The sequence below is a fragment of the Callithrix jacchus genome, chromosome 8 (assembly GCF_049354715.1).
Source record: "Callithrix jacchus isolate 240 chromosome 8, calJac240_pri, whole genome shotgun sequence".
In the NCBI taxonomy this organism is placed as follows: Eukaryota; Metazoa; Chordata; class Mammalia; order Primates; family Cebidae; genus Callithrix; species Callithrix jacchus.
In genome coordinates, this window is record NC_133509.1 from 29986403 (window position 1) to 30012181 (window position 25779).

Consider the following 25779-nt stretch of genomic DNA (forward strand, 5'->3'; position numbering starts at 1 on the left):
CAGTAAACAAGAACAAGAACACTGTCTTCGTCTGAGGGCCTGGGCCCAAATTTTGACTCTACCACTTAATAACTGTGTAACTCTGGGTAGATTATGTATTCACTTCTTGCTATACTTTCATCATCTGTAAAATGGAGTTTATAATAGTGTTCATCTGATAGGATTGTTGTGATTAAGTAGGATAATACCAGCAAACTATTCAGCATAACACCTGGTTCAGTACAGGTTCAATAAATGTTAATTAATGTTATTGCTACTGTTTTTATGTCTCCCCTATATGGGCTGTAACTCTTCTCTCAAATTATACAGGGTTTTCTTTGGGGAGCAGGAGATGGTGGAGGTAGGAGGAAATAAGTATATAGATCAATGGAATAGAGTAGAAAATCCAGTGTATCTAACACATATGTGATTAACTGCTTTGCAACAAAGTTTCTAAGGCAATTTAATGGAGAAATCATAATTTTTTTCAGTAAATTGTTGTGAAATAACTGGATATCTGTGTAGGGAAAAAAATGAAACTACACCTCTACCTTATACCATATTCAAAATTAAACTCAAAAATTAATTTTAAAAGCTAAAAATACAAGCAATTAAATGTCTGGAAAAATACAACAGAATAAAATCTTTTTTTCTTCTTGAGATGGAGTCTTGCTCTGTTATCCAGGCTGGAATGCAGTGGCACCATCTTGGCTCACTGCAACCTCCACCTCCCAGGTTGAAGCAATTCTCCTGCCTCAGCCTCCTGAGTAGCTGGGATTACAGGTGCCCACCACCATGCCAGGCTAACATTTGTATTTTTAGTATAGGTTTTCACCACATTGCTCAGGCTGGTCTTGAACTCCTAACCTCAGGTGATCCACCCACCTAGGCCTCCAAAGTGCTTGGATTACAGTCGTCAGCTACCACGCCCAACCCCCAGGCTGCTCTTGAACTCTTGATCTCGTGATCCACCCGCCTTGGCTTCCCAAAGTGCTGGGATTACAGGTGTGAGCCACTGTACCTGGCCAGGAGAAAATCTTTATCGCTTTGAAATATACAAAGATTTGAAGATGGCGCAATGAGAACAACCCAGGATTGAAGCTCTCAGTGAATGCGCAGAAAGGGTGAGTCAGGGCCGCATTTCCTGAGGGATCTTTCTTGCCCACAGAACGGGGAAATTCCCAGGTATAAAAGAGACGCGGGACACCAGGCAGAGGTTTTGGCCAGTGCTGTAGCGCAGCGGCGCTACACAGTGCTCCGCACAAAGAGCACTGGTGCGAGTGCCCTGTAAAACCGGCAACCTGAGACTTGAGAGGGCTGAACTTGAGACTGAACAGGACGTGGACAGTGAACCAGCTCAGGAGATTCCAGGGAAGCAGCATTTGGGGTAGCGCAGTGGGACAAACAAAACGGCGATTCCAAACGCTCCAGGCGCAGGCACAGCTGAACACAGGACGGTGCATCTCTGTGGGGGAGGGGCGTCTGCCATTACTGAGGCAATTCGCTTCTACTGAAGTACACGCCCATTGCTGATGCAGCCTGCCATTGCCGAGGAAACCTGCTACAACAGAGAGACTCCGCCACAGGGCGTAGCCCGTGGCAGCACGGCGGAGACCACAGCAGAAGGGCAGAGCCTGCAGGAACAGGGCAAACCTCACACCAGCAGGGCGGAGCCTTGGCAGGCAAATAGTGACTAGACTGCCTCCTAGCTGGGCAGGACAGCACAACGGGCACTAACAAAGAAATCCCCAATCCCCCTGAGACAGAGCATCTGAGAAAAAAAGGTTTTTTTATGAGTTCTGTTGCAGCAGAATTAAACGTAGCAGCCTAACAACCCTGAATGAACAACAGAGCTCACAGCTCAGCACTTGAGCTCCTATAACGTACAGACTGTCTCCTCAAGCAGCTCACTGACCCCTCTATATCCAAAGACTGACATTTAGCAGGCATCATTCTGGGACAAAGATAGCAGAAAAAGAAACTGGTAGCATCCCTCACTGTTCCGCAGCTGCTATAGGTGCACCCCAGACGAGCAGGGCCTGGAATAGACCTCAACAATCGTACAGTGGAGAGGCTAGAATGGTAGAAGGAAAACCAAGTAACAGAAATACTTCATCACCAACAATCTGGGTGTCCACTCAGAGACCCAACTTAAAAGTCAGCAACTACACAGACGACAGGTGGATAATTCCACAAAGATGGGAAGAAACCAGTGCAAAAAGAGGAAAACGCCCAAAACAAGAACACCTCACCTCCTAGAAAGTACCAAAACTCCTCACCAGCAAGGGAAAAAAGCTAGATGGAGAATGACTGTGATGAAATGATGGAATTAGACTTCAGAAGGTGGATAAAGAGAAACTTTTGTGAGCTAAAAAAACATGTTTTAAATCAATGCAAACAACCTTGAAAAAAGATGTGAGGAAATGATAACAAGAATGGATAACTTAGGAATATGAATGAATTAAATGAGCTGAAAAACACAATACGAGAACTTCGCAAAGCATGCACAAGTTTCAATAGCTGAATTGACCAAGCAGAAGAAAGAATATCAGAAGCCGAAGATCAACTCAGTGAAATAAAATGAGAAGCCAAGATCAGAGAAAAAAGCACAAAAAGGAATGAACAAAGTCTCCAAGAAATGTGGGATTATGTGAAGAGATCTAACCTACGTTTGATAGGTGTACCAGAATGTGACGAAGAGAATGAATCCAACCTGGAAAATACTCTTCAGGACATTATCCAGGAAAATATCCCCCACCTAGCAAGACAGGCCAACACTCAAATGCAGAAAATACAGAGAACACAACAAAGATATTCCACAAGAAGAGCAACCCCAAGGCACATACTCATCAGATTCAACAAGGTTGAAATGAAGGAGAAACTACTAAGCGGAGCCAGAGAGAAAGGTCAGGTCACCCACAAAGGGAAACCCATCAGACTCACAGCAGATCTCTCAGCAGAAACACTACAAGCCAAAAGAGAGTGGGGACCAATATTCAACATCCATAAAGAAAAGAACTTTCAACCCAGAATTTCATTTCCAGCCAAACTGAGCTTCATAAGTGAAGGAAAAATAAAATCCTTTGCAAACAAGCAAGTACTCAGAGATTTTGTCACCACCAGGCCTGCTTTACAAGACCTCTTAAAAGAGGCACTACACATAGAAAGGAATAACCAGTACCAGCCATTCCAAAATCACACTAAATGCTAAAGAGCATCAACATAATGAAGAATCTACAACAACTAACGGGCAAAACAGCCAGCTAGCATCAAAATGGCAGTATCAAATTCACACATAACAATATTAACCCTAAATGTAAATGGACTAAATGCGCCAATCAAAAGACACAGACTGGCAAATTGGATAAAAATCCAAAACCCATCAGTGTGCTGTATCCAGGAAACCCATCTCACATGCAAGGATACACAAAGCCTCAAAATAAAGGGATGGAGGAAGATTTACCAAGCAAATGGAGAGCAAAAAAAGAGCAGGAGTTGCAATTCTCATCTCTGATAAAATAGACATTAAAGCAACAAAGATCAAAAGAGATAAGGCCATTACATAATGGTAAAAGGATCGATACAACAAGAAGAGCTAATGATCCTAAACATATATGGACCCAATGCAGGAGCACCCAGATACATAAGGCAAGTTCTTAATGACTTACAAAGAGACTTAGACTCCCACACAATAATAGTGGGAGACTTTAACACTCCACTGTCAATATTAGACAGATCAATCAGACAGAAAATCAACAAGGATATCCAGGGCTTGAACTCAGACCTGGAGCAAGCAAACCTGATAGACATTTACAGAACTCTCCACCCCAAAGCTACAGAATATACATTCTTCTCAGCACCACATCACACCTACTCTAAAATTGACCACATAATTTGAAGTAAAGCACTCCGCAGCAAATGCAAAACAACAGAAATTCTAACAAACAGTCTCTCAGACCATAGTGCAATCAAGTTAGAACTCAGAATTCAGAAACTAACCTAGAACCACACAGCTTCATGGAAACTGAACTGGCTCTTGAATTTTGACTGGATAAACAATGAAATGAAGGCAGAAATAAAGAAGTTCTTCGAAACCAATGAGAATGAAGACACAACATGCCAGAATCTCTGGGACACATTTAAAGCAGTCTCTTGAGGAAAATATATAGCAATAAGTGCCCATATGAGGAGAATAGAGAGATCCAAAATTGACACCCTATTGGCAAAATTGAAAGAGCTAGAGGAGCAAGATCAAAAACCTCAAAACCCAGCAGAAGACAAGAAATAACTAAGATCAGAGCTGAATTGAAGGAGATAGAGACACGAGAAACCCTTCAGAAAATCAATAAATCCAAGAGCTGGTTTTTTGAAAAGATCAACAAAATAGACAGACCACTAGCCAGATTGATTAAAAAGAAAAGAGAGAACAACCAAATAGATGCAATAAAAAATGATAAAGGGGAAATCACCACAGATTCCACAGAAATTCAAACCATCATCAGAGAATATTACAAACAACTCTATGCACATAAACTAGTAAACCTGGAAGAAATGGATAAATTCCTGGACTCCTGTGTCCTCCCAAGCCTAACCCAGGAGGAAGCTGAAACTATGAATAGACCAATAAGAAGGTCAGAAGTCGAGGCAGCAATTAAGAGCCTACCACACAAAAAAGCCCAGGTCCAGATGGGTTCACAGCCGAATTCTACTAGACACACAAAGAGGAGCTGGTACCATTCCTTCTAAAACTATTCCAAATAATCCAAAAAGAGGGAATCCTTCCCAAATCATTTTATGAGACCAATATCATCCTGATACCAAAACCCGGCAGAGACCCAACAAGAAAAGAAAACTTCCGGCCAATATCCATGATCAACATAGATGCAAAAATCCTTAATAAAATATTGGCAAGCCGATTGCAAGAACAAATCAAAAAACTTATTCATCACAATCAAGTAGGATTCATCCCGTGGATGCAAGGCTGGTTCAACATACGCAAGTCTATCAACGTAATTCACCACATAAACAAAACCGGGAAAAAAAACCACATGATTATCTCAATTGACGCAGAGAAGGCATTTGACAAAATACAACAGCCCTTTATGCTAAAAACCCTCAATAAACTCGGTATCGATGGAACGTATCTCAAAGTAATAAAAGCTATTTATGACAAACCAACAGCCAATATCATACTTAATAAGCAAAAACTGGAAGCATTCCCTATGAAATCTGGCACTAGACAAGGATGCCCTCTTTCACCACTCCTTTTCAATATAGTACTGCAAGTTCTAGCCAGAGCAATCAGGCAAGAAAAAGAAATAAAGGGTATTCAAATAGGAAAGGTGGAAGCCAAATTGTCTCTATTTGCAGACGACATGATAGTATACCTAGAAGACCCATTGCCTCAGCCCAAAAACTCCTGAAACTGATAAGCAACTTCAGCAAAGTCTCAGAATATAAAATCAATGTGCAAAAATCACAAGCATTCCTCTACACCAATACCAGACTTAAAGAAAGCCAAATCAAGAAAGAACTGCCATTCACAATTGCTACAAAAAGAATAAAATACCTTGGAATACAACTCACAAATAACCTAAGGGACCTCTTCAAGGAGAACTACAAACCACTGCTCAACGAAATAAGAGAGGACACAAACAGATGGAGAAACATTCCATGTTGATGGTCAGGAAGAATTAATATCGTGAAAATGGCTATACTGCCCAAAGTAATTTACAGACTCAACGCTATCACCATCAAGCTACCATTGACTTTCTTCACAGAACTGGAAAAAACCACCATGAACTTCATATGGAACCAAAAGAGAGCCCGCATAGCCAAGTCAATTCTAAGCAAAAAGAACACAGCGGGGGGCATCACACTACTGGATTTCAAACTATACTACAAGGCTACAGTAATCAAAACAGCATTGTACTGGTACCAAAACAGAGATATAGACCAATGGAACAAAACAGAGGCACCGGAGGCAACACAACATATCTACAACTATACAATCTTTGATAAACCTGACAAAAACAAGCAATGGGGAAAGTATTCCCTGTTTAACAAATGGTGTTGGGAAAACTGGCTAGCCATGTGCAGAAAGCAGAAACTGGACCCCTTTCTGACACCTTACACTAAAATTAACTTCAGATGGATTAAAGACTTAAACATAAGACCTGGCACGATAAAAACCCTAGAAGGAAATCTAGGCAAAACTATCCAGGACATAGGAGTAGGCAAGGACTTCATGAACAAAACACCAAAAGCATTGGCAACAAAAGACAAAATAGACAACTGAAACTCCACAGCTTCTGCACAGCAAAAGAAGCAGTCACAGAGTGAATCAGCAACCAACAGAATGGCAAAAAAATTTTGCAGCTTACCCATCTGACAAAGAGCTGATATCCAGAATGTACAAAGAACCCAAACAGATTTACAGGAAAAAAACAAGCCCATTCAAAAGTGGGCAAAGGATATGAACAGATACTTTACGAAAGAAGACATATATGAGGCCAACAGTCATATGAAAAAATGCTCATCGTCACTGGTCATCAGAGAGATGCAAATCAAAACCACATTGAGATACCATCTCACGCCAGTTAGAATGGCGATCATTAAAAAATCTGGAGACAACAGATGCTGGAGAGGATGTGGAGAAAAAGGAACACTTTTACACTGTTGGTGGGTGTGTAAATTAGTTCAGCCATTGTGGAAGACAGTGTGTCGATTCCTCAAGGCCTTAGAAATAGAAATTCCATTTAACCAAGCAATCCCATTACTGGGTATACATCCAAAGGACTATAAATTGTTCTACTATAAGGACACATGTACACGAATGTTCATTGCAGCACTGTTTACAATAGCAAAGACCTGGAATCAACCCAAATGCCCATTGATAATAGACTGGATAGGAAAAATGTGTCACATATACACCATGGAATATTATGCAGCAATCAGAAATGATGAGTTCATGTCATTTGTAGGGACATTGATGAATCTGGAGAACATCATCCTCAGCAAACTGACACAAGAATAGTAAATGAAACACCGCATATTCTCACTCATAGGCGGGTGATGAAAAATGAGAACACATGGACACAGGGAGGGGAGTACAAAACACTGGGGTCTATTGGGGGTAAAAGTGGAGGGCCAGTGGGAGGGGGAGGTGGGGAGGGATAGCCTGGGGAGAAATGCAAAATGTGGGTAAAGGGGAGAAAGGAAGCAAAACACCCTGCCATGTGTGTACCTACACAACTGTCTTAAATGTTCTGCTTATGTACCTCAAAATCTAAAATGCAATAAAAAATTTTTTAAAAATAAAAAATAAAAATCTGGAGACAACAGATGCTGGATTGGATGTGGAGAAAAGGGAACACTCTTACACTGTTGATGGTAGTGTAAATTAGTTCAACCATTGTGGAAGACAGTGTGGCGGATCCTCAAGGTCTTAGAAATAGAAATTCCATTTGACCCAGCAATCCCATTACTGCGTATATATTCAAAGGACTATAAATCGTTCTACTACAAGGACACATGCACACGAATGTTCATTGCAGCACTGTTTCCACTAGCAAAGTCCTGGAATCAACCCAAATGCCCATTGATGATAGACTGGATTGGGAAAATGTGGCACATATACACCATGGAATATTATGCAGCAATCAATAATGAGTTTGTATCGTTTGTAGGGACATGGATGAATCTGGAGAACATCATCCTCAGCAAACTGACACAAGAACAGAAAATGAAACACCGCATATTCTCACTCATAGGCGGGTGATGAAAAATGAGAACACATGGACACAGGGAGGGGAGTACTAAACCCTGGGGTCTATTGGGGGGAAAAGGGGAGGGCCAGTGGGAGGGGGAGGTGGGGAGGGATAGCCTGGGGAGAAATGCCAAATGTGGGTGAAGGGGTGAAAGCAAACAGAACACACTGCCATGTGTGTACCTATGCAACTGTATTGCATGCTCTGCACATGTACCCCGAAAGCTAAAATGCAATAAAAAAAAATAAGGAAAAATAAATAAATTAATTAATTAATTAACCTTAGCTTACAAAAAAAAAAAAGAAGAAGAGAGGCAACCTACTTTATAAAACAACCTATTTTAAGAGTTGGTTTTCTGAAAAAAAAAATTAAAGTAGACTTCTAGCTAGATAATAAAGAAGAAAAGAGAGGAGATGCAAATAAACACAATTAGAAATTACAAAGGAAATAATCTAAGAGAAATGGATAAATTCCTGGACATATACATCCTCCTAAGAATGAACTAAGAAGAAATTGAATTTCTGAAAAGACAGATAACAAGCTCCAAAATTGAATCAGTCATAAATAGCCTACCACCTAAAAAGACCCCAGACAGATTCACAGCCAGATTCTATCAGATGTACAAAGGATAGTTGATAGCATTTCTACAGACACTATTTCAAAAAACTGAGGAGGAAGGACTTCTCCAAACTCACTCTATGATGCCAGTATCATCCTGATGCCAAAACCTGACAGTGACACAAAAAAAGAAAATTTCAAGCCAATATCCTGAATGAATATTGATGCAAAAATTCTCAACAAAATACTGGCAGACTGAATTCAGCAGCAAAATCTTATCCACCATAATCAAGAAGGCTTTATCCCTGGAATGCAAGGTTGGTTTAACATACCCAAGTCAATAAATATGATCCATCACCTAAACAGAACTAAAGACAAAAACCACATGATCATCTCAATAGATGCAGAAAAAGCTTTCAGTAAAATTCATCTCATCCCTTCATGTTAAAAACTCTCAACAAAATAGGTATTGAAGGAATATACCTCAAAATAATAAGAGCCATATTTGAAAAACTTACAACCCACATCATATTAAATGGGCAGTAACTGAAAGCATTCCCCTTGAAAACCAGCACAATACAAGGATGCTCTCTTTTACCACTCCTATTCAACATGGTATTGGAAGTCCTGGCCAAGAGCAATCAAGGCAAGAGAAAGAAATAAAGGGCATCCATATAGGAAGAGAGGAAATCGAACTATTTCTATTTGTAGATGACATGACTCTGTATCTAGAGAACACCATAGTCTCAGCCCAAAAGCTCCTTAAGCTAATAACTTCAGCAAAGTTTCAGGATACAAAATCAATGCATAAAAATTATTAACATTTCTATACACAAACAACAGTGAAGCCTAGATCCAAATCAGGAACATAGTCCCATTCACAATTGCCACAAAAAGAATAAAATACCTCAGAACACAGCTAACCAGAGAGGTAAAAGATCTCTACAATGAGAACTACAAAATACTGCTCAAAGAAATTAGAAATGACACGAACAAATGGAAAAACATTCCATGCTCATGGATAGGAAAAATCAATATTTGTTAAAATAGCCATACTGCTTAAAGCAATTTATAGATTCAGTGCTATTCTTGTCAAACTACCAATGACATTCTTCACAGAACTAGAACAAAACTATTTTAAAATTCATATAGAACTGAAAAACAAAAAACAAAAAAAAAAAAACAAAGCCTGAATAGCCAAGGCAATCCTAAGCAAAAAGAACAAAGCAGGAGGCTGCAGTAACCAAAACAGTGTGGTACTGGCACAAAAAGAGGCATGTAGACAGACCAATGGAACAGAATAGAGAGCCCAGAAATAAGGTTGCACACCTACAACTATCTGATCTTTGACACAGCTGACAAAAACAAGCAATGGGGAAAGGACTACCTATTCAATAAATGGTGCTGGTACAACTGGCAAGCCATATGTAGAAGATTAAAACTGGTCTCACTTTGTATGTGGTATACAAAATTAACTCAAGATGGATTAAAGACTTAAATATAAAACCCAAAACTTCACAAAAAAACCCTGGAAGACAACCTAGGCAGTCCCATTCTGGACATGAGACTAGGCAAAGATTTCATGACAAGGACACCAAAAACAATTGTAACAAAAGCAAAAATTGACAAATGGGATTTAATTAAAGAGCTTCTGCACAGCAAAAGAAATTATCAATAGAGTAAACAGACTTCCTACAGAATGGGAAAAAATATTTGCAAACTATGCATCTGCCCAAGGTCTAATATCCAGCATCTATAAAGAACTTAAGCAAATTTATGAGAAAAAAACAAATAGCCCCATTAAAAAGTGGGCAAAGAACATGAAAAGATACTTTTCAAAAGAAGGCATGCATGTGGCCAACAACCATATGAAAAAAAGCTCAATATCACTGATCAATAGAGAAAAGCATATCAAAACCACAATGAAATACTCTCTGACACCAGTCAGAATGGCTATTATTAAAAAGTCAAAAGATAACAGATGCTGGCAAGGTTGCAGAGAAAGGAGAATGCTTATACACTGCTGGTAGAAGTGTAAATTAGTTCAACCATTTGGAAAGCAGTGTGGTGATTCCCCAAAGAACTAAAAACAGAACTACCATTTGACCCAGCTATCCCATTTCTAGATATATACCCAAAGGAATATAAATTGTGCTGTCATAAAGACATAAGCATGTTTGTTCACTGTAGCACTATTCACAATAGCAAAGACATGGAATCAACTTAAATGCCTATCAGTGGTAAACTGGATAAAGAAAATGTAGTACATATACACCACGGAATACTTTTATCTGGCCATAAAAAAGAACGAGATATTTTTCCTGCAATCTGATCTTTGATCTTTTTTATTAAAAGTATATATATAGGCCAGGCGCGGTGGCTCAAGCCTGTAATTCCAGCACTTTGGGAGGCCGAGGCAGTGGATCACGAGGTCAAGAGATCGAGACCATCCTGGTCAACATGGTGAAACCCAATCTCTACTAAAAATACAGAAAATTAGCTGGGCATGATGGCGCATGCCTGTAATCTCAGCTACTCAGGAGCTGAGGCAGAAGAATTGCCTGAACCCAGGAGGCGGAGGTTGCAGTGAGCCGAGATCACGCCATTGCACTCCAGCCTGGGTAACGAGCGAAACTCCGCCTCAAAAAAAGAAAAAGTGTGTATATATATACATGGATGAGATTATGCCCTTTGTGGGAGCATGGTTGGAGCTGGAGGCCATTATCCTTAGCAAACTAATGCAAAAGAAGCAGAAAACCAAATACCACATCTCTCACTTATAAGTGGGAGCTAAATGATGAGAACATGTGGACACATAGAGGGAACAACAGACACTGGGGCCTACCTGAGAATAGAGGGTAAGAAGAGGAAGAGGATCAGGAAAAATAACTACTAGGTATTAGGCTTAACATCAGGGTGACAAAATGACACAATAATCTATACAACAAACTCTTGTGACACATAAGTTTATCTGCATAACAAACCTGTGCATGTACCCCTGAACTTAAATACTTTTTTTTAATGAGCAAAAGATTTCTATAGACACTTTACAAAAGAAGGCACATGAAGAGGCTGGGCATGGTGGTTCATGCCTATTGTTCCAGTATTTTGGTCAGTCGAGGCAAGTGGATGACTTAAGGCGAGGAATTCGAGACCACCCTGGCCAACATGGTGAAACCCCAACTCTATAAAAATACAAAAATTGGCCAGGTGCAGTGGCTCACGCCTGTAATCCTAGCATTTTGGGAGGCCAAGGTGGATGGATCACCTAAGGTCAAGAGTTCAAGACCAGCCTGACCATCATGGTGAAATCCCATCTTTAAAAAATAAATAAATAAATTGGAAAAAAAAAAGTGCAGAAATTAGCCAAGCATGATGCACACTTGTAATACTAGCTACTCAGGAGGCTGAGGCAGGAGAATCACTTGAACCCTGGGTGGCAGAAGTTGCAGTGAGCTGAGATTGAAGCACTGTACTCCAGCCTAGGCGAGTGAGAACAAGACTGTCTTTTAAAAAAAAAACAGCACATGTATTATATGCAAATTATATCTAAAAGTTGATTTTTCAAAGGGTTCCTCTATCAGACCTAAACTGTACTTCAAAAATAAGTGCAATTTTAGAATATTTTCCTAGAATGCTTGTTTTCTAGATTTTAATAACTTTTCACATTAAAAAATTAATACTTTTCATTGTAGAAAATTTTTATTTATTTTAAGGCAAGAAATCTGTTTTCCTTTTCATTAAGTTGTCTTTTACAAATAAGGAATCTACATAGGAAATTGAAGGCAATGGTTGATTTGTGATTTTATTTTATTTTATTCTTTTTATTTATTTATTTTTTAATTGCATTTTAGGTTTTGGGGTACATGTGCTGAGCATGCAATACAGTTGCAAAGGTACACACATGGCAGTGTGTTTTGTTTGCTTTCTCCCCTTCACCCACATTTGGCATTTATCCCCAGGCAATCCCTCCCCACCTCCCCCTCCCACTAGCCCTCCCCTTTTCCCCCCTATACACCCCAGTGTTTGGTACTCCCCTCACTGTGTCCATCTGTTCTCATTTTTCATCACCCGCATATGAGTGAGAATATGCGGTGTTTCATTTTCTGTTCTTGTGTCAGTTTGCTGAGGATGATGTTCTCCAGATTCATCCATGTCCCTACAAATGACACGAACTCATCATTTCTGATTGCTGCATAATATTCCATGGTGTATATGTGCCACATTTTCCCAATCCAGTCTATCATCGATGGGCATTTGGGTTGATTCCAGGTCTTTGCTATTGTAAACAGTGCTGCAATGAACATTCGTGTGCATGTGTCCTTGTAGTAGAATGATTTATAGTCCTTTGGATATATACGCAGTAATGGGATCACTGGGTCAAATGGAATTTCTATTTCTAAGGCCTTGAGGAATCGACACACTGTCTTCCACAATGGTTGAACTAATTTACACTCCCACCAACAGTGTAAAAGTGTTCCTTTTTCTCCACATCCTCTCCAGCATCTGTTGTCTCCAGATTTTTTAATGATCGCCATTCTAACTGGCGTGAGATGGTATCTCAATGTGGTTTTGATTTGCATCTCTCTGATGACCAGTGACGATGAGCATTTTTTCATATGACTGTTGGCCTCATATATGTCTTCTTTCATAAAGTGTCTATTCATATCCTTTGCCCACTTTTGAATGGGCTTGTTTGTTTTTTTCCTGTAAATCTGTTTGAGTTCTTTGTGAATTCTGGATATCAGCCCTTTGTCAGATGGGTAAACTGCAAAAATTTTTTCCCATTCTGTTGGTTGCCGATTCACACTAGAGACTGTTTCTTTTGCTGTGCAGAAGCTGTGGAGTTTGATTAGGTCTCATTTGTCTATTTTGTCTTTTGTTGCCAATGCTTTTGGTGTTTTGTTCATGAAGTCCTTGCCTACTCCTATGTCCTGGGCGGTTTTGCCTAGATTTCCTTCTAGGGTTTTTATGGTGCCAGGTCTTATGTTTAAGTCTTTAATCCATCTGGAGTTAATTTTGGTGTAAGGTGTCAGGAAGGGGTCCAGTTTCTGCTTTCTGCACATGGCTAGCCAGTTTTCCCAGCACCATTTGTTGAACAGGGAATTTTTTCCCCATTGCTTCTTTTTGTCAGGTTTATCAAAGATTGTATGGTTGTATGTATGTTGTGTTGCCTCTGATGCCTCTGTTCTCTTCCATTGATCTATATCTCTGTTTTGGTACCAGTACCATGCTGTTCTGATTACTGTAGCCTTGTAGTATAGTTTGAAATCCGGTAGTGTGATGCCCTCCGCTGTGTTCTTTTTGCTTAGAATTGACTTGGCTATGTGGGCTCTCTTTTGGTTCCATATAAAGTTCATGGTGGTTTTTTCCAGTTCTGTGAAGAAAGTCAATGGTAGCTTGATGGGGATAGCGTTGATTCTGTAAATTACTTTGGGCAGTATAGCCATTTTCACGATATTAATTCTTCCTAACCATGAACATGGAATGTTTCTCCATCTGTTTGTGTCCTCTCTGATTTCGTTGAGCAGTGGTTTGTAGTTTTCCCTGAAGAGGTCCCTTATGTTCCTTGTGAGTTGTATTCCAAGGTATTTTATTCATTTTGTAGCAATTGTGAATGGCAGTTTGTTCCTAATTTGGCTCTCTTTTAGTCTGTTATTGGTGTAGAGGAAAGCTTGTGATTTTTGCACATTGATTTTATATCCTGAGACTTTGCTGACGTTGCTTATCAGTTTCAGGAGTTTTTGGGCTGAGGCAATGGGGTCTTCTAGGTATACTATCATGTCGTCTACAAATAGAGACAATTTGGCTTCCACCTTTCCTGTTTGAATACCCTTTATTTTTTTTTCTTGCCTGATTGCTGTGGCTAGAACTTCCAGTACTATATTGAATAGGAGTGGTGAAAGAGGGCATCCTTGTCTAGTGCCGGATTTCAAAGGGAATGCTTCCAGTTTTTGCTTATTAAGTATGATATTGGCTGTTGGTTTGTCATAAATAGCTTTTATTACTTTGAGATACGTTCCATCGATACCGAGTTTATTGAGGGTTTTTAGCATAAAGGGCTGTTGAATTTTGTCAAATGCCTTCTCTGCATCAATTGAGATAATCATGTGGTTTTTGTTCTTGGTTCTGTTTATGTGGTGAATTACGTTTATAGACTTGCATATGTTGAACCAGCCTTGCATTCCCAGGATGAATTCTACTTCATCATGATGAATAAGTTTTTTGATTTGCTGTTGCAATCGGCATGCCAATATTTTATTGAAGATTTTCGCATCTATGTTCATCATGGATATTGGCCGGAAGTTTTCTTTTCTTGTTGGGTCTCTGCCGGGTTTTGATATCAGGATGATGTTGGTCTCATAGAATGATTTGGGTAGGATTCCTTCTTTTTGGATTATTTGGAATAGTTTTAGAAGAAATGGTACCAGCTCCTCTTTATGTGTCTGGTAGAATTCGGCTGTGAACCCGTCTGGACCTGGGCTTTTTTTGTGTGGTAGGCTCTTAATTGCTGCGTCTGCTTCTGACCTTCTTATTGGTCTATTCATAGTTTCACCTTCCTCCTTGTTTAGGCTTGGGAGGACACAGGAGTCCAGGAATTTATCCATTTCTTCCAGGTTTAATAATTTATGTGCATAGAGTTGTTTGTTATATTCTCTGATGATGGTTTGAATTTCTGTGGAATCTGTGATGATTTCCCCTTTATTATTTTTTATTGCATCTATTTGGTTGTTCTCTCTTTTCTTTTTAATCAATCTGGCTAGTGGTCTGTCTATTTTGTTGATCTTTTCAAAAAACCAGCTCTTGGATTTATTGATTTTCTTAAGGGTTTTTCGTGTCTCTATCTCCTTCAATTCAGCTCTGATCTTAGTTATTTCTTGTGTTCTGCTGGGTTTTGAGTTTTTTTGATCTTGCTCCTCTAGCTCTTTCAATTTTGAAGATAGGGTGTCAATTTTGGATCTCTCCATTCTTCTCATATGGGCACTTATTGCTATATACTGTCCTCTAGAGACTGCTTTAAATGTGTCCCAGAGATTCTGGCATTTCGTGTTTTCGTTCTCATTGGTTTCAAAAAACTTCTTTATTTCTGCCTTCATTTCGTTGTTTATCCAGTCAACATTCAGGAGCCAGTTTTTCAGTTTCCATGATGCTGTGTGGTTCTGGGTTGGTTTCTGAATTCTGAGTTCTAACTTGATTGCACTATGGTCTGAGATGCTGTTGGTTATGATTTTAGTTGTTTTGCATTTGCTGAGCAGTGCTTTACTTCCAATTATGTGGTCAGTTTTAGAGTAGGTATGATGTGGTGCTGAGAAGAATGTATATTCTGTGGATTTGGGGTGGAGAGTTCTGTAAATGTCTATCAGGTTTGCTTGCTCCAGGTCTAGAGTTCAAGCCCTGGATATCCTTGTTGATTTTCTGTCCGGTTGAGCTGTCTAATATTGACAGTGGAGTGTTAAAGTCTCCCACTATTATTGTGTGGGAGTCTGTCTCTTTGTAAGTCATTAAGAACTTGCCTTATGTATCTGGGTGCTCCTTTATTGGGTCCATATATGTTTAGGATCGTTAGCTCTTCTTGTTGTATCGATCCTTTTACCATTATGTAATGGCCTTCTTTGTCTCTTTTGATCTTTGTTGCTTTAAAGTCTATTTTATCAGAGATGAGGATTGCAACTCCTGCTTTCTTTTGCTCTCCATTTGCTTGGTAAATCTTCCTCTATCCCTTTATTTTGAGCCTTTGTGTATCCTTGCATGTGAGATGGGTTTTCTGGATACAGCACACTGCTGGGTTTTGTTTTTTTATCCAATTTGCCAGTCTGTGTCTTTTGATTGGTGCATTTAGTCCATTTACATTTAGGGTTAATATTGTTATGTGTGAATTTGATACTGCCATTTTGATGCTAGCTGGCTGTTTTGCTTGTTAGTTGTTGTAGATTCTTCATTATGTTGATGCTCTTTAGCATTTAGTGTGATTTTGGAATGGCTAGTACTGGTTGTTCCTTTCTATGTGTAGCGCCTCTTTCAGGAGCTCTTGTAAAGCAGGGCTAGTGGTGACAAAATCTCTGAGTACTTGCTTGTTCACAAAGGATTTTATTTTTTTTTTTCACTTCTGAAGCTCAGTTTGGCTGGATATGAAATTCTGGGTTGAAAGTTCTTTTTTCTTTAAGAATGTTGAATATTGGCCCCCACTCTCTTCTGGCTTTGAGAGTTTCTGCCGAGAGATCTGCTGTGAGTCTGATGGGCTTCCCTTTGTGAGTGACCCGATTTTTTTCTCTGGCTGCCCTTAATATTTTCTCCTTTATTTCAACCTTGTTGAATCTGACGATTATGTGCCTTGGGGTTGCTCTTTATGCGGAATATCTTTGTGGTGTTCTCTGTATTTCCTTCAATAGAGTGTTGGCCTGTCTTGCTAGGTGGGGGAAATTTTCCTGGATAATGTCCTGAAGAGTATTTTCCAGCTTGGATTCATTCTCTTCATCACATTCTGGTACGCCTATCAAACGTAGGTTAGGTCTCTTCACATAGTCCCACATTTCTTGGAGACTTTGTTCAATCCTTTTTGCGCTTTTTTCTCTGATCTTTGTTTCTCATTTTATTTCATTGAGTTGATCCTCGACTTCTGATATTCTTTCTTCTACTTTGTCAATTCGGCTATTGAAACTTGTGCATGTTTTGCGAAGTTTTCGTATTGTGTTTTTCAGCTCCTTTAATTCATTCATATTCCTGTCTAAGTTATCCATTCTTGTTATCATTTCCTCAAATCTTTTTTCAAGGTTCTTAGTTTCTTTGTGTTGATTTAAAACATGTTCTTTTAGCTCACCAAAGTTTCTTATTGTCCACCTTCTGAAGTCTAACTCTCTCATTTCGTCACAGTCATTCTCCATCCAGCTTTGTTCCCTTGCTGGTGAGGAGTTTTGTTTTTTTTCTAGGCGGCAAGGTGTTCTGGTTTCGGGTGTTTTCTTCTTTTTGCACTGGTTTCTTCCCATCTTTGTGGATTTATCCACCTGTCGTCTGTGTAGTTGCTGACTTTTCGATTGGGTCTCTGAGTGGACACCCAGATTGTTGATGATGGAGTATTTCTGTTACTTGGTTTTTTTTCTACCAGTCCAGCCCCTTCGCTGTATGACTGCTGAGGTCCACTCCAGGCCCTGCTTGTCTGGGGTGCACCTGTAGCGGCTGCGGAACAGCGAAGGATGCTACCAGTTTCTTTTTCTGCTGTCTTTGTCCCAGGATGATGCCTGCCAAATGTCAGTCTTATGGATATAGAGGGGTCAGGGAGTTACTTCAGGAGACAGTCTGTACTTTGTAGGAGCTCAAGTGCTGAGCTGTGAGCTCTTGTTGTTCATTCAGGGCTGCTAGGCTGTTATGTTTAGTTCTGCTGCAACCTAACTCATAAGAAAGTTTTTTCTTTTCTCAGATGCTCTGTCTGGGGGCGGGTTTGGGCTTTCCTTGTGAGTGACCACCTCGCTGTTTTTCCCAGCTAGGAGGCAGTCTAGTCACTTTTTGCCTGCTGAGGCTCCGCCCTGCTGGTGTGAGGTTCACCCTTTTGCTGCAGGCTCTGCCCCTCTGCTGTGGTCTCCGCCCTGTTGCCACGGGCTACGCCCTGTGGCGGAGTCTCTCTGTTGTACCGGGTTGCCTCGGCAATGGCCAGCTGCGCCAGCAATGGGCATGTACCTCAGTAGGGGCTGATTGCCTCAGTAATGGCTGACGCCCCTCCCTCGCAGAGCTGCGCTTTAAGAAAACCTTTTCACCGGGAGAGTTTGGAATCGCTGTTTTGTTTGTCGCACTGCACTCCCCTAAACGCTGGGTCCCTGGCATTCCCTGGGCTGGGTCACAGTTCAAGACCCGTTCAGTGTCAAGTTCAGCCCTCTCGGGTCTCAGTTTGCCGGTTCAACAGGGCACCCATAATAGTTCGCTTTTGTATGGAGCGCTGTGGAGCGCCTCTGCGCCCTGGCGCAGGTCGAAGCCTCACCGGCTTCTGGCTGCACCAGCCGAGACCTCTGCCTGGCGTCCCACGTCTCTTTTATACCTGGGAATTTCCCTGTTCTGTGGGCAACTAAGATCCGTCTGGAAATGCTTCCCTTACTCACCCTCTCTGCGCATCCAGCGAGAGCTTCAATCCTGGGTTGTTCTCACAGTGCCATCTTGACTCCTCTCCGATTTGTGATTTTAATATATTGTTACTTGTGACCAAAGGTGCCGTGTGGACAGGTGACAACACAGCAGAATGGAGCTACCTGAAAATTTCTATCCCAATGTTACTCACTCTCAGCATTACTGGTATCTCTTTTTGTGGAGGTAAGATGAGTCCTTACCCAAGGCTTGAAGTGCAAGAAAATTAAAAATGAGGGTGTTTTCATCAAAACTGGTTACAAATTTCTTCTCATTAGCTGTTGCGGGCAGACATAAATGTGGGAAAGAGAAAATGTGAGAAAGTGAAGAGAAGCAGATTAGAAAGCTCAGTAAAAGGCATGCTTCAGAGCTGTTTCTGTCTGGTCTGTGTTGAGGACATGAAATCAAGTTGTCAGAAAGGGATCCAGAGTGCTTCGAGGCCTCATCCTCTTATCTCTTCCTTCCTAGATTCTCTTGATAACAAGTTTCTCTTTCTGACAACTGTCTTTTCTTCTTGAAAGTAAGAAACTAAAACTACAAGGAATTTCACAAATTGGAAAGTCAGTCTTACAAAAATTTTTTCTATTCAGCAAATTTAAAATTCTGTGGCATATTTTAACTGTGCTAAAACAAAGTGTATGCTCTTGAGAAAGATAAATTTAGTTAAACTAAGATTTGCCAATGGGCTATCTTCCCTCCCTCCATCCTAAGAATTCTTTGGAGATGAGAGATCTCAATATGGAAGGTGCTCAGGTTGGCTGCAGTTCCTGCTGCTCCTTGTTTCTGGTAGGAGTAGAGGCAAATTAAGATCATTCTTCAGATGCATGTGGTTTTATGGCATTGGTCCATGTACAATACAAGGAATATGTATTGTATCCCACTCAGTGGCTCAACATGGAATTCTATTCCGCAGAACATCTAATTCTGATTATCTGCTTCTCTTCAGTTCTGTTTTTATCTTAGCTCAGCTGTTGCTTCCAAAGGAAATCAGTTGCCAACTGCCCCCCTCCAACACACACACACACACACACACACACACACACACACATACACACACAGTTATTTAATCAGGCATACATTTTTCAGTGTTTGAGTTATCTGGTTTTGGGAACATACAGGAATTTTGATATTGAAAGAAAGCCTCTGACCTTTTAACAAGAAAGTAATATTCTAAAAGCCTATTGTCAGATCCCCAAACATGCTGAGTTATATAGTAAACAGTCACCCGTTTGAGGCCACAGCTTTATCCTGTCATTTGGAGTGCGTATATCATGCTTTTCTCCTGTTACTCTTCAAACCTTAATTTCCATGTGTGCCTCATTTATTCAAAGCTTGGTTGCCTCACTTGGCCTTCCTTTGCTTTCAGCTGACATAGGTGGGTTCATTGGAAATCCAGAGACAGAGCTGCTAGTGCGTTGGTACCAGGCTGGAGCCTACCAGCCCTTCTTCCGTGGCCATGCTACCATGAACACCAAGCGGCGGGAGCCCTGGCTCTTCGGGGAGGAACACACCCGGCTTATCCGAGAAGCCATCAGAGAGCGCTATGGCCTCCTGCCATATTGGTATTCTCTGTTCTACCATGCACACGTGGCTTCCCAACCTGTTATGAGGTAAAAAAAATAAAAAGCTTTATCCATTCAGGGACCCCAGCAACCAATCTGTAATAGAAGGTCTCAGTGATTAAAGAATGCAGTAATTACAGTGATTTCAAGAGAAAGATGAAGAAAATCTACATGTTTAATCAAGTTTCAGTCAGCTTATTGAGCAGCCGTAGTGAACAGGGTGCTGTCTGTTGGGGACACAGAAGACAAAAACTAGATCCGCTACTGCTTTATGACTAAAGTGTGAATATTTGATAGGAGACAGAATAGAGATATTTCAAAGAAAAAGGAAGTGGCTTTGTAACAAAATTCATTCAGTATTTAACCGATAAATATCTTCTCATGAAGAATAACTTATTTTGCCAGGCTTAGGCTTGAATCATATAAAAAAGAATCTTGGCTCTTTGGCACTATCCCGTTTCCTTTGAACAGTTATAAAACTAAAAATAGGCTAGGCATGGTGGCTCACACCTGTAATCCCAGCACTTTGGGAGGCCAAGGTGGGCAGGTCACCTGAGGTCAGGAGTTCGAGACTAGCCTGTTCAGCATGGTGAAACCCTGTCTCTAAAAATACAAAAATTTGCCAGGTATGTGGTGTGTGCCTGTAATCCCAGCTACTTGGAATTAGAAGATCTATAATAGAAGATCTCTAATCCCTTGGGAGGCTGAAGCAGGAGAATCGGTTGAACCCAGGAGGTGGAGGCTACAGTGAGCCCACATCGCACCACTGCACTCTAGCTTGAGTGACAGAGCGAGATCCATCTCAAAACAAAACACCCTTAAAGTATAAGTGATTGATTGCAGTAAGACATCTGTAATGTTAAAACAAGAATTGTTTTATTTCCCAAGGCCTCTGTGGGTAGAGTTCCCCAATGAACTAAAGACTTTTGATGTGGAAGATGAATACATGCTGGGTGAGCATTTTTTTATTAATTATAGTCATGATGAAAACTGTAAATTTGTTTTTATTATATTTTCTAATAAAGGAACACTCAAAAAATCCCTAGAAAGCCAAAAAACAAAAATAAAGGAAACACCTTCACCAAGATTTCTAATGCATTAGTAGGATCATACCTCCATTCTGTTATGATGCAGCATTTATAATATTGTTATTGCTAATGTCAAGTAAATGTATCCTATTTGTGGATGTCATTTAGGATTCTTGTTCTGGATTCAGTCCTCTAAGCCTGAGATTACTATGGGGAAGGGAAGTAGATAAAACAGCCCAGGTGGTGATAGTAAAGAACCAGATGTAATAATAGAGTTTTGATTTGGTTGACCTCTTCTTTAATGAAGATTAACTATCAAATCCAGAACATGGAAGTTTATCAATTTAGTAATGGGGCTCAAGAAGCCAGGCTAAATATACTGTTCCCCAAATGGTGAATCTCGTTTCTGAATATTTTTAGTAGAGATGGGATTTCACCTTGCTGCCCAGGCTGATCTCAAACTCCTGAGCTCAGGCGATCCACCGACCTCGTCCTCCCAAACTGCTGGGATTACAGGATTGAGCTACTGTGCCCAGCCCCATTTCTGAGTTCTTTAAGTCTCCATTCATCATTAGGTCTCAGTTTAATAGTCACTGCCTTGGAGATACTTCCCTGACCACTCCTTGTTTCCTTATACCTAATTCTTCCTAATCAATGTTAGTCCCTCTTATGTAACTCATTCCATTTTGTGATTTTGCCTCTTTTGGTATTTGTCTTAATTCTAATTAATTTGCAGTTATTTTTTAATATATGTTTTCACTAACTGTAAACTCCATAAGGTCAGGAACCATGCTTATCTTATTGGCTACTATATCCCCAGAGCCTACCAAGGTGCCTGGTATGCAGTAGGCACTCAAAATAAGTATTTATTGAGGGCCAGGCACGGTGGCTCATGCCTGTAGTCCCAGCACTTTGGGAGGCCGAGGCGGTGGATCACGAGGACAAGAGATCGAGACCATCCTGGTCAAAATGGTGAAACCCCATCTCTACTAAAAAAAAAAAAAAAAAAAATACAAAAAGTAGCTGGGCATAGTGGCATGTGCCTGTAATCCCAGCTACTCAGGAGGCTGAGGCAGGAGAATTGCCTGAACCCAGGAGGCAGAGGTTGTGGTGAGCCGAGATTATACCATTGTACTCCAGCCTGGATAAACAAGAGGGAAACTCCGACTCAAAAAAAAAAGTATTTATTGAATAAAAGAGCAAATTAGTAAATGGGTGAATTTTACCTACGTGTTGCTCTGAGGTCAAATCAAAGTTAATAATCCAGATTGCCTTTAAGAAAACTAGAGGCCAGGCATGGTGGCTGATGCCTGTAATCCCAACACTGCAGGAGGCCGAGTACAAGAAGATTGCTTAAAGTTAGGAGTTTGAGGCTAGCTTGTGCAATATAGCAAGACCCTGTCTTGACAAAAAAATTAAAAATTATCATGGTGGGCATGTACCTATAGTCCTACTACTCAGATGCTGAGGCTGGAGGATTACTTGAGCCCAGGAATTAGAGGCTGCAGTAAGCTATGATTGTACTGCTGCACTCCTGCCTGGGCAACAGAGTAAGACCCTGTCTCCTGTCTCTTAAAAAAAAAAAGAAAAAAAAAAAAGAAAACTACAGCCTCTCTGATGATACCTGTCTAAGCAAGAGATTCTGAGCAACCATACTGACCACACTTCTGGATAATTGTTGTGGGCTCCCCATCATCAGTGTCACTCACAGCAAACAATAAAGCACTTGGAAAGGAGCAATGATACTTTGACTGCTGACACACTAGCAGATAGATACAAAATGAGGCCAATGGACTGTGTCCGAGTCCCTTCTTATAATCTCAGTATACCCAAAGTACAGTAATGATGGGTGATGACCTTTTTGAGCTCACCTCTTTGAGTGCCTGCCCTCTTCTGTCATTGCATCTCTGACGAATCATTGGTTCAACTCAGTCTCCGCCTCTCTGAAGTTCACAGTCGGGTGGTCCATAACACCATGATAGCTAGCACTCAACTAAAGGGAAAGGAAATTTTTAGACCTGTAATAATGATACTCAACTTTATTTCCTCTCCATTGCTTAGGGAGTGCATTGTTGGTTCATCCAGTTACAGAACCAAAAGCCACCACAGTTGATGTGTTTCTGCCAGGATCGAATGAGGTAAGAGTAATAACAAACAGCCACATATCTGATATGTCTTGTATCTCTCATCGCTTCCTTTCTCTTAGGAAAGAGATTTCTTCATCATGTGTTTGTGAACACACCCCAAATAACTGTAGCAAGTAATGATTATAATAAGTCATGACCACTGTTCTCTGAGGTCAAGAAACTTAACAGAGGAGAAGAGAGATAAAAATGAATTGGTAAGGATTCCAAGGAGAATCAGAATGATTTTTAATCTTCACACTTTGACTAGTAAAAGTGAGTCCTGATAAACACACCAAGGCTTAGGGTAGGAAGAAATCTTCAGTATGCTATGAGGTATCAAACTCTGGGGGAAAACAGGTATGAAGAGACTTTGCTATTTTGTATGGGTCTATCTGAAGCCTGAATTTTTGATACCAAAAGCTGGTCTCAGTACACTCACCAAAGTGGGTAGAAAGTAACAATAGTGACTCCCCTCCCAGATTCCTCTGCTCTGTTATTATTGTCACTAATTACTATCCCAGGCATAAAATATCATTTTGGACCTGCTGGATCCCAGTGCATTGAACCCAGGCAGGGCACAAGGAAAAGGAGGGAATACTGGTGGTCTACAGGTAGAGAGCCATGGGTAATATGAGCATCCTCCAAAGACAGGCCACAGGTAGATCCAGAGGGGCCAGAAGAAGAGCTGGAGCAAAACTGAGGGCACAAGACTAAGAGAAGAGGGTGTGGAAGGGAGAGCAGGAAGGAGACAAAACCCTAGAGAGCATCTTTGAGCACTGTAGCATGCCACAGGCTCCAGCAATCAGGGAAAGAGACATGCAGGTATGGAGCTGGCGTGAGACTGCCACACCACATAGTCATGGGGTGTCAAGGCAAGTGACAAGGTAGCTAAGCCAGGCCGCACTCACTGCTCAGTACTGTCACACACTGGGCTGGCAACCCCACAAAACCACACCCAGCGCCATGCTCTCCCTCAACCTAGCTTTGGTTGTTCTTTAGTTTCTTGAGGCTTCTATAACAAATTACTACCACAAACCTAATGGCTTAAGACAACAAACTTTATTCTCTCACAATTCTGGAGATTTGAAGTCCAAAATCAAGGTGTTGTCAGGGTTGGTTTCTTTTAGAGGCTCTGAGGGAGAATCTGTTCATGCCTCCCTCCCAGCTTCCAGAGGGGATTCCTGGATTTGTAGCCACATCACTGCAGTCTCGCCTGTCTTCACATTGCCTTTTCCTCTGTGTGTCTCTGTCTGTCTCTTAAGGACACTTATGGTCACATTGAAGGCCCACCTGGATAATCTGGGATAACCTCCTTGTCTCAGGATCTTTAACTTAATCAAGCATGTGACCATAGAAGGTAATATTCATTCCTTACATGGATTGTGATGTGAATACATCTTTTTGAAGGGCCACATTTCCACCTACTATGCTTGTCATTATTGACAGAACAGTACCCAGGCTTCTCTCCAGAATGTTCGTGAAGTATTATCTATCCTCTTGGCTTCTCCAGTTATTTGGAGTTCTGAAGTTGAGGGCACTTTACTAAGGTTCCCTTGCCAAGTAGAAACTTGAGGAAAAGGTTAAATCCAAAAACTGCTAAATAAATGCCCTGCCAGATATTTCTGCTGAGAATTTCTCAAGTTGATTTCCAGCAAAGTGGTGGGTTCCCATTAAGAGAAACCAGTTGCTTTCCAACTTACTCACAGATTTTTACTCATAATCTATCATCATTCCAAACACTTCATTGTGAGTGTGTATTATGTTCCTTCAGTGCTATTTCCTAGACTGTTTTCTGATTGTTTATCTTGCTTCACATAACTGCCATCTAAAGGATGTGGTAATCCCAGGAGGTGAACTTGCAAAATAGACTCCAGGGCTGCCAGAAAGTGTCTCAGGTAAAAGAAAGAAAAAGGTGTTTGTTTTAATGCTGCTTCTGATATTTTAAGAATTTATCCCATCAAATTACTTTATGAGATCTTATTGGTACTTCAGCAACTAAACCCCCTTGAAGAACCTTATCCTTCAATTGTACTTTAAAAAAAAATGGTATTGTAGTAGTAATTCAAGTTTCCATTTGTTTTCCTCCCAGGTATGTTTCCTTCTCTGGTGCTTCCTTTTCTCCTGCCTCTTTTGTAATTTATTTGCCTGCAATATGCTTGTCTTGTTGTTTTTTTTTTTTCGTCTTCTCCATCACCTCTTTCATACTAGAAGCATTAAGTTTTTATAACCAAGTGGACTTTAAAATTCATGAGGATAGCTGGGTGCAGTGGTTCACGCCTGTAATTCCAGCACTTTGGGAGGCCAAGGTGGGCGGATCACTTGAGGTCAGGAGTTTGAAACCGGCCTGGCCAATGTGGCGAAACCTCATCTCTACTAAAAATACAAAAATTAGCAGGGCATGGTGGTGGGCACCTGTAATCCCAGCTACTTGGAAAGCTGAGGCAGGGAGAATCGCTTGAACCCAGGATGTGGAGGTTGCAGTGAGCTGAGATCACGCCAGCCTGGGCAATAGAGAGAGAGACTATGTCTCAAAAATAAAATAAAAATCCATGAGGACAGGAACCATGTCATTTCTCTTTAGTCATGTATACTCAGCACCTGGCACAGTGCTGGGCACATAGTAGATTTTTCAATAAGTAGCTTTTGG

At 40.7% G+C, this 25779-nt stretch overlaps 1 protein-coding gene across 22 annotated transcripts in view; it reads left to right on the forward strand.

Annotated features, from left to right (window-relative positions):
* The window catches only part of GANC (glucosidase alpha, neutral C), a 138259-nt gene that overhangs the window by 104981 nt on the left and 7499 nt on the right, over positions 1-25779 (forward strand). For 10 of the 22 annotated variants that reach the window (XM_054240555.2, XM_054240545.2, XM_054240547.2 and 7 more), the window contains 5 exons: positions 12161-12202; positions 18501-18602; positions 19783-20026; positions 20867-20931; positions 23068-23144. In XM_054240555.2, coding sequence (XP_054096530.1) covers positions 12161-12202; positions 18501-18602; positions 19783-20026; positions 20867-20931; positions 23068-23144 — 530 coding nt within the window. Of the gene's footprint in view, positions 1-7667; positions 7775-12160; positions 12203-18500; positions 18603-19782; positions 20027-20866; positions 20932-23067; positions 23145-24394; positions 25084-25779 lie in introns of those variants that run through there. The other 12 variants (XM_078334053.1, XM_054240546.2, XM_078334055.1 and 9 more) reach the window with 4 other exon arrangements.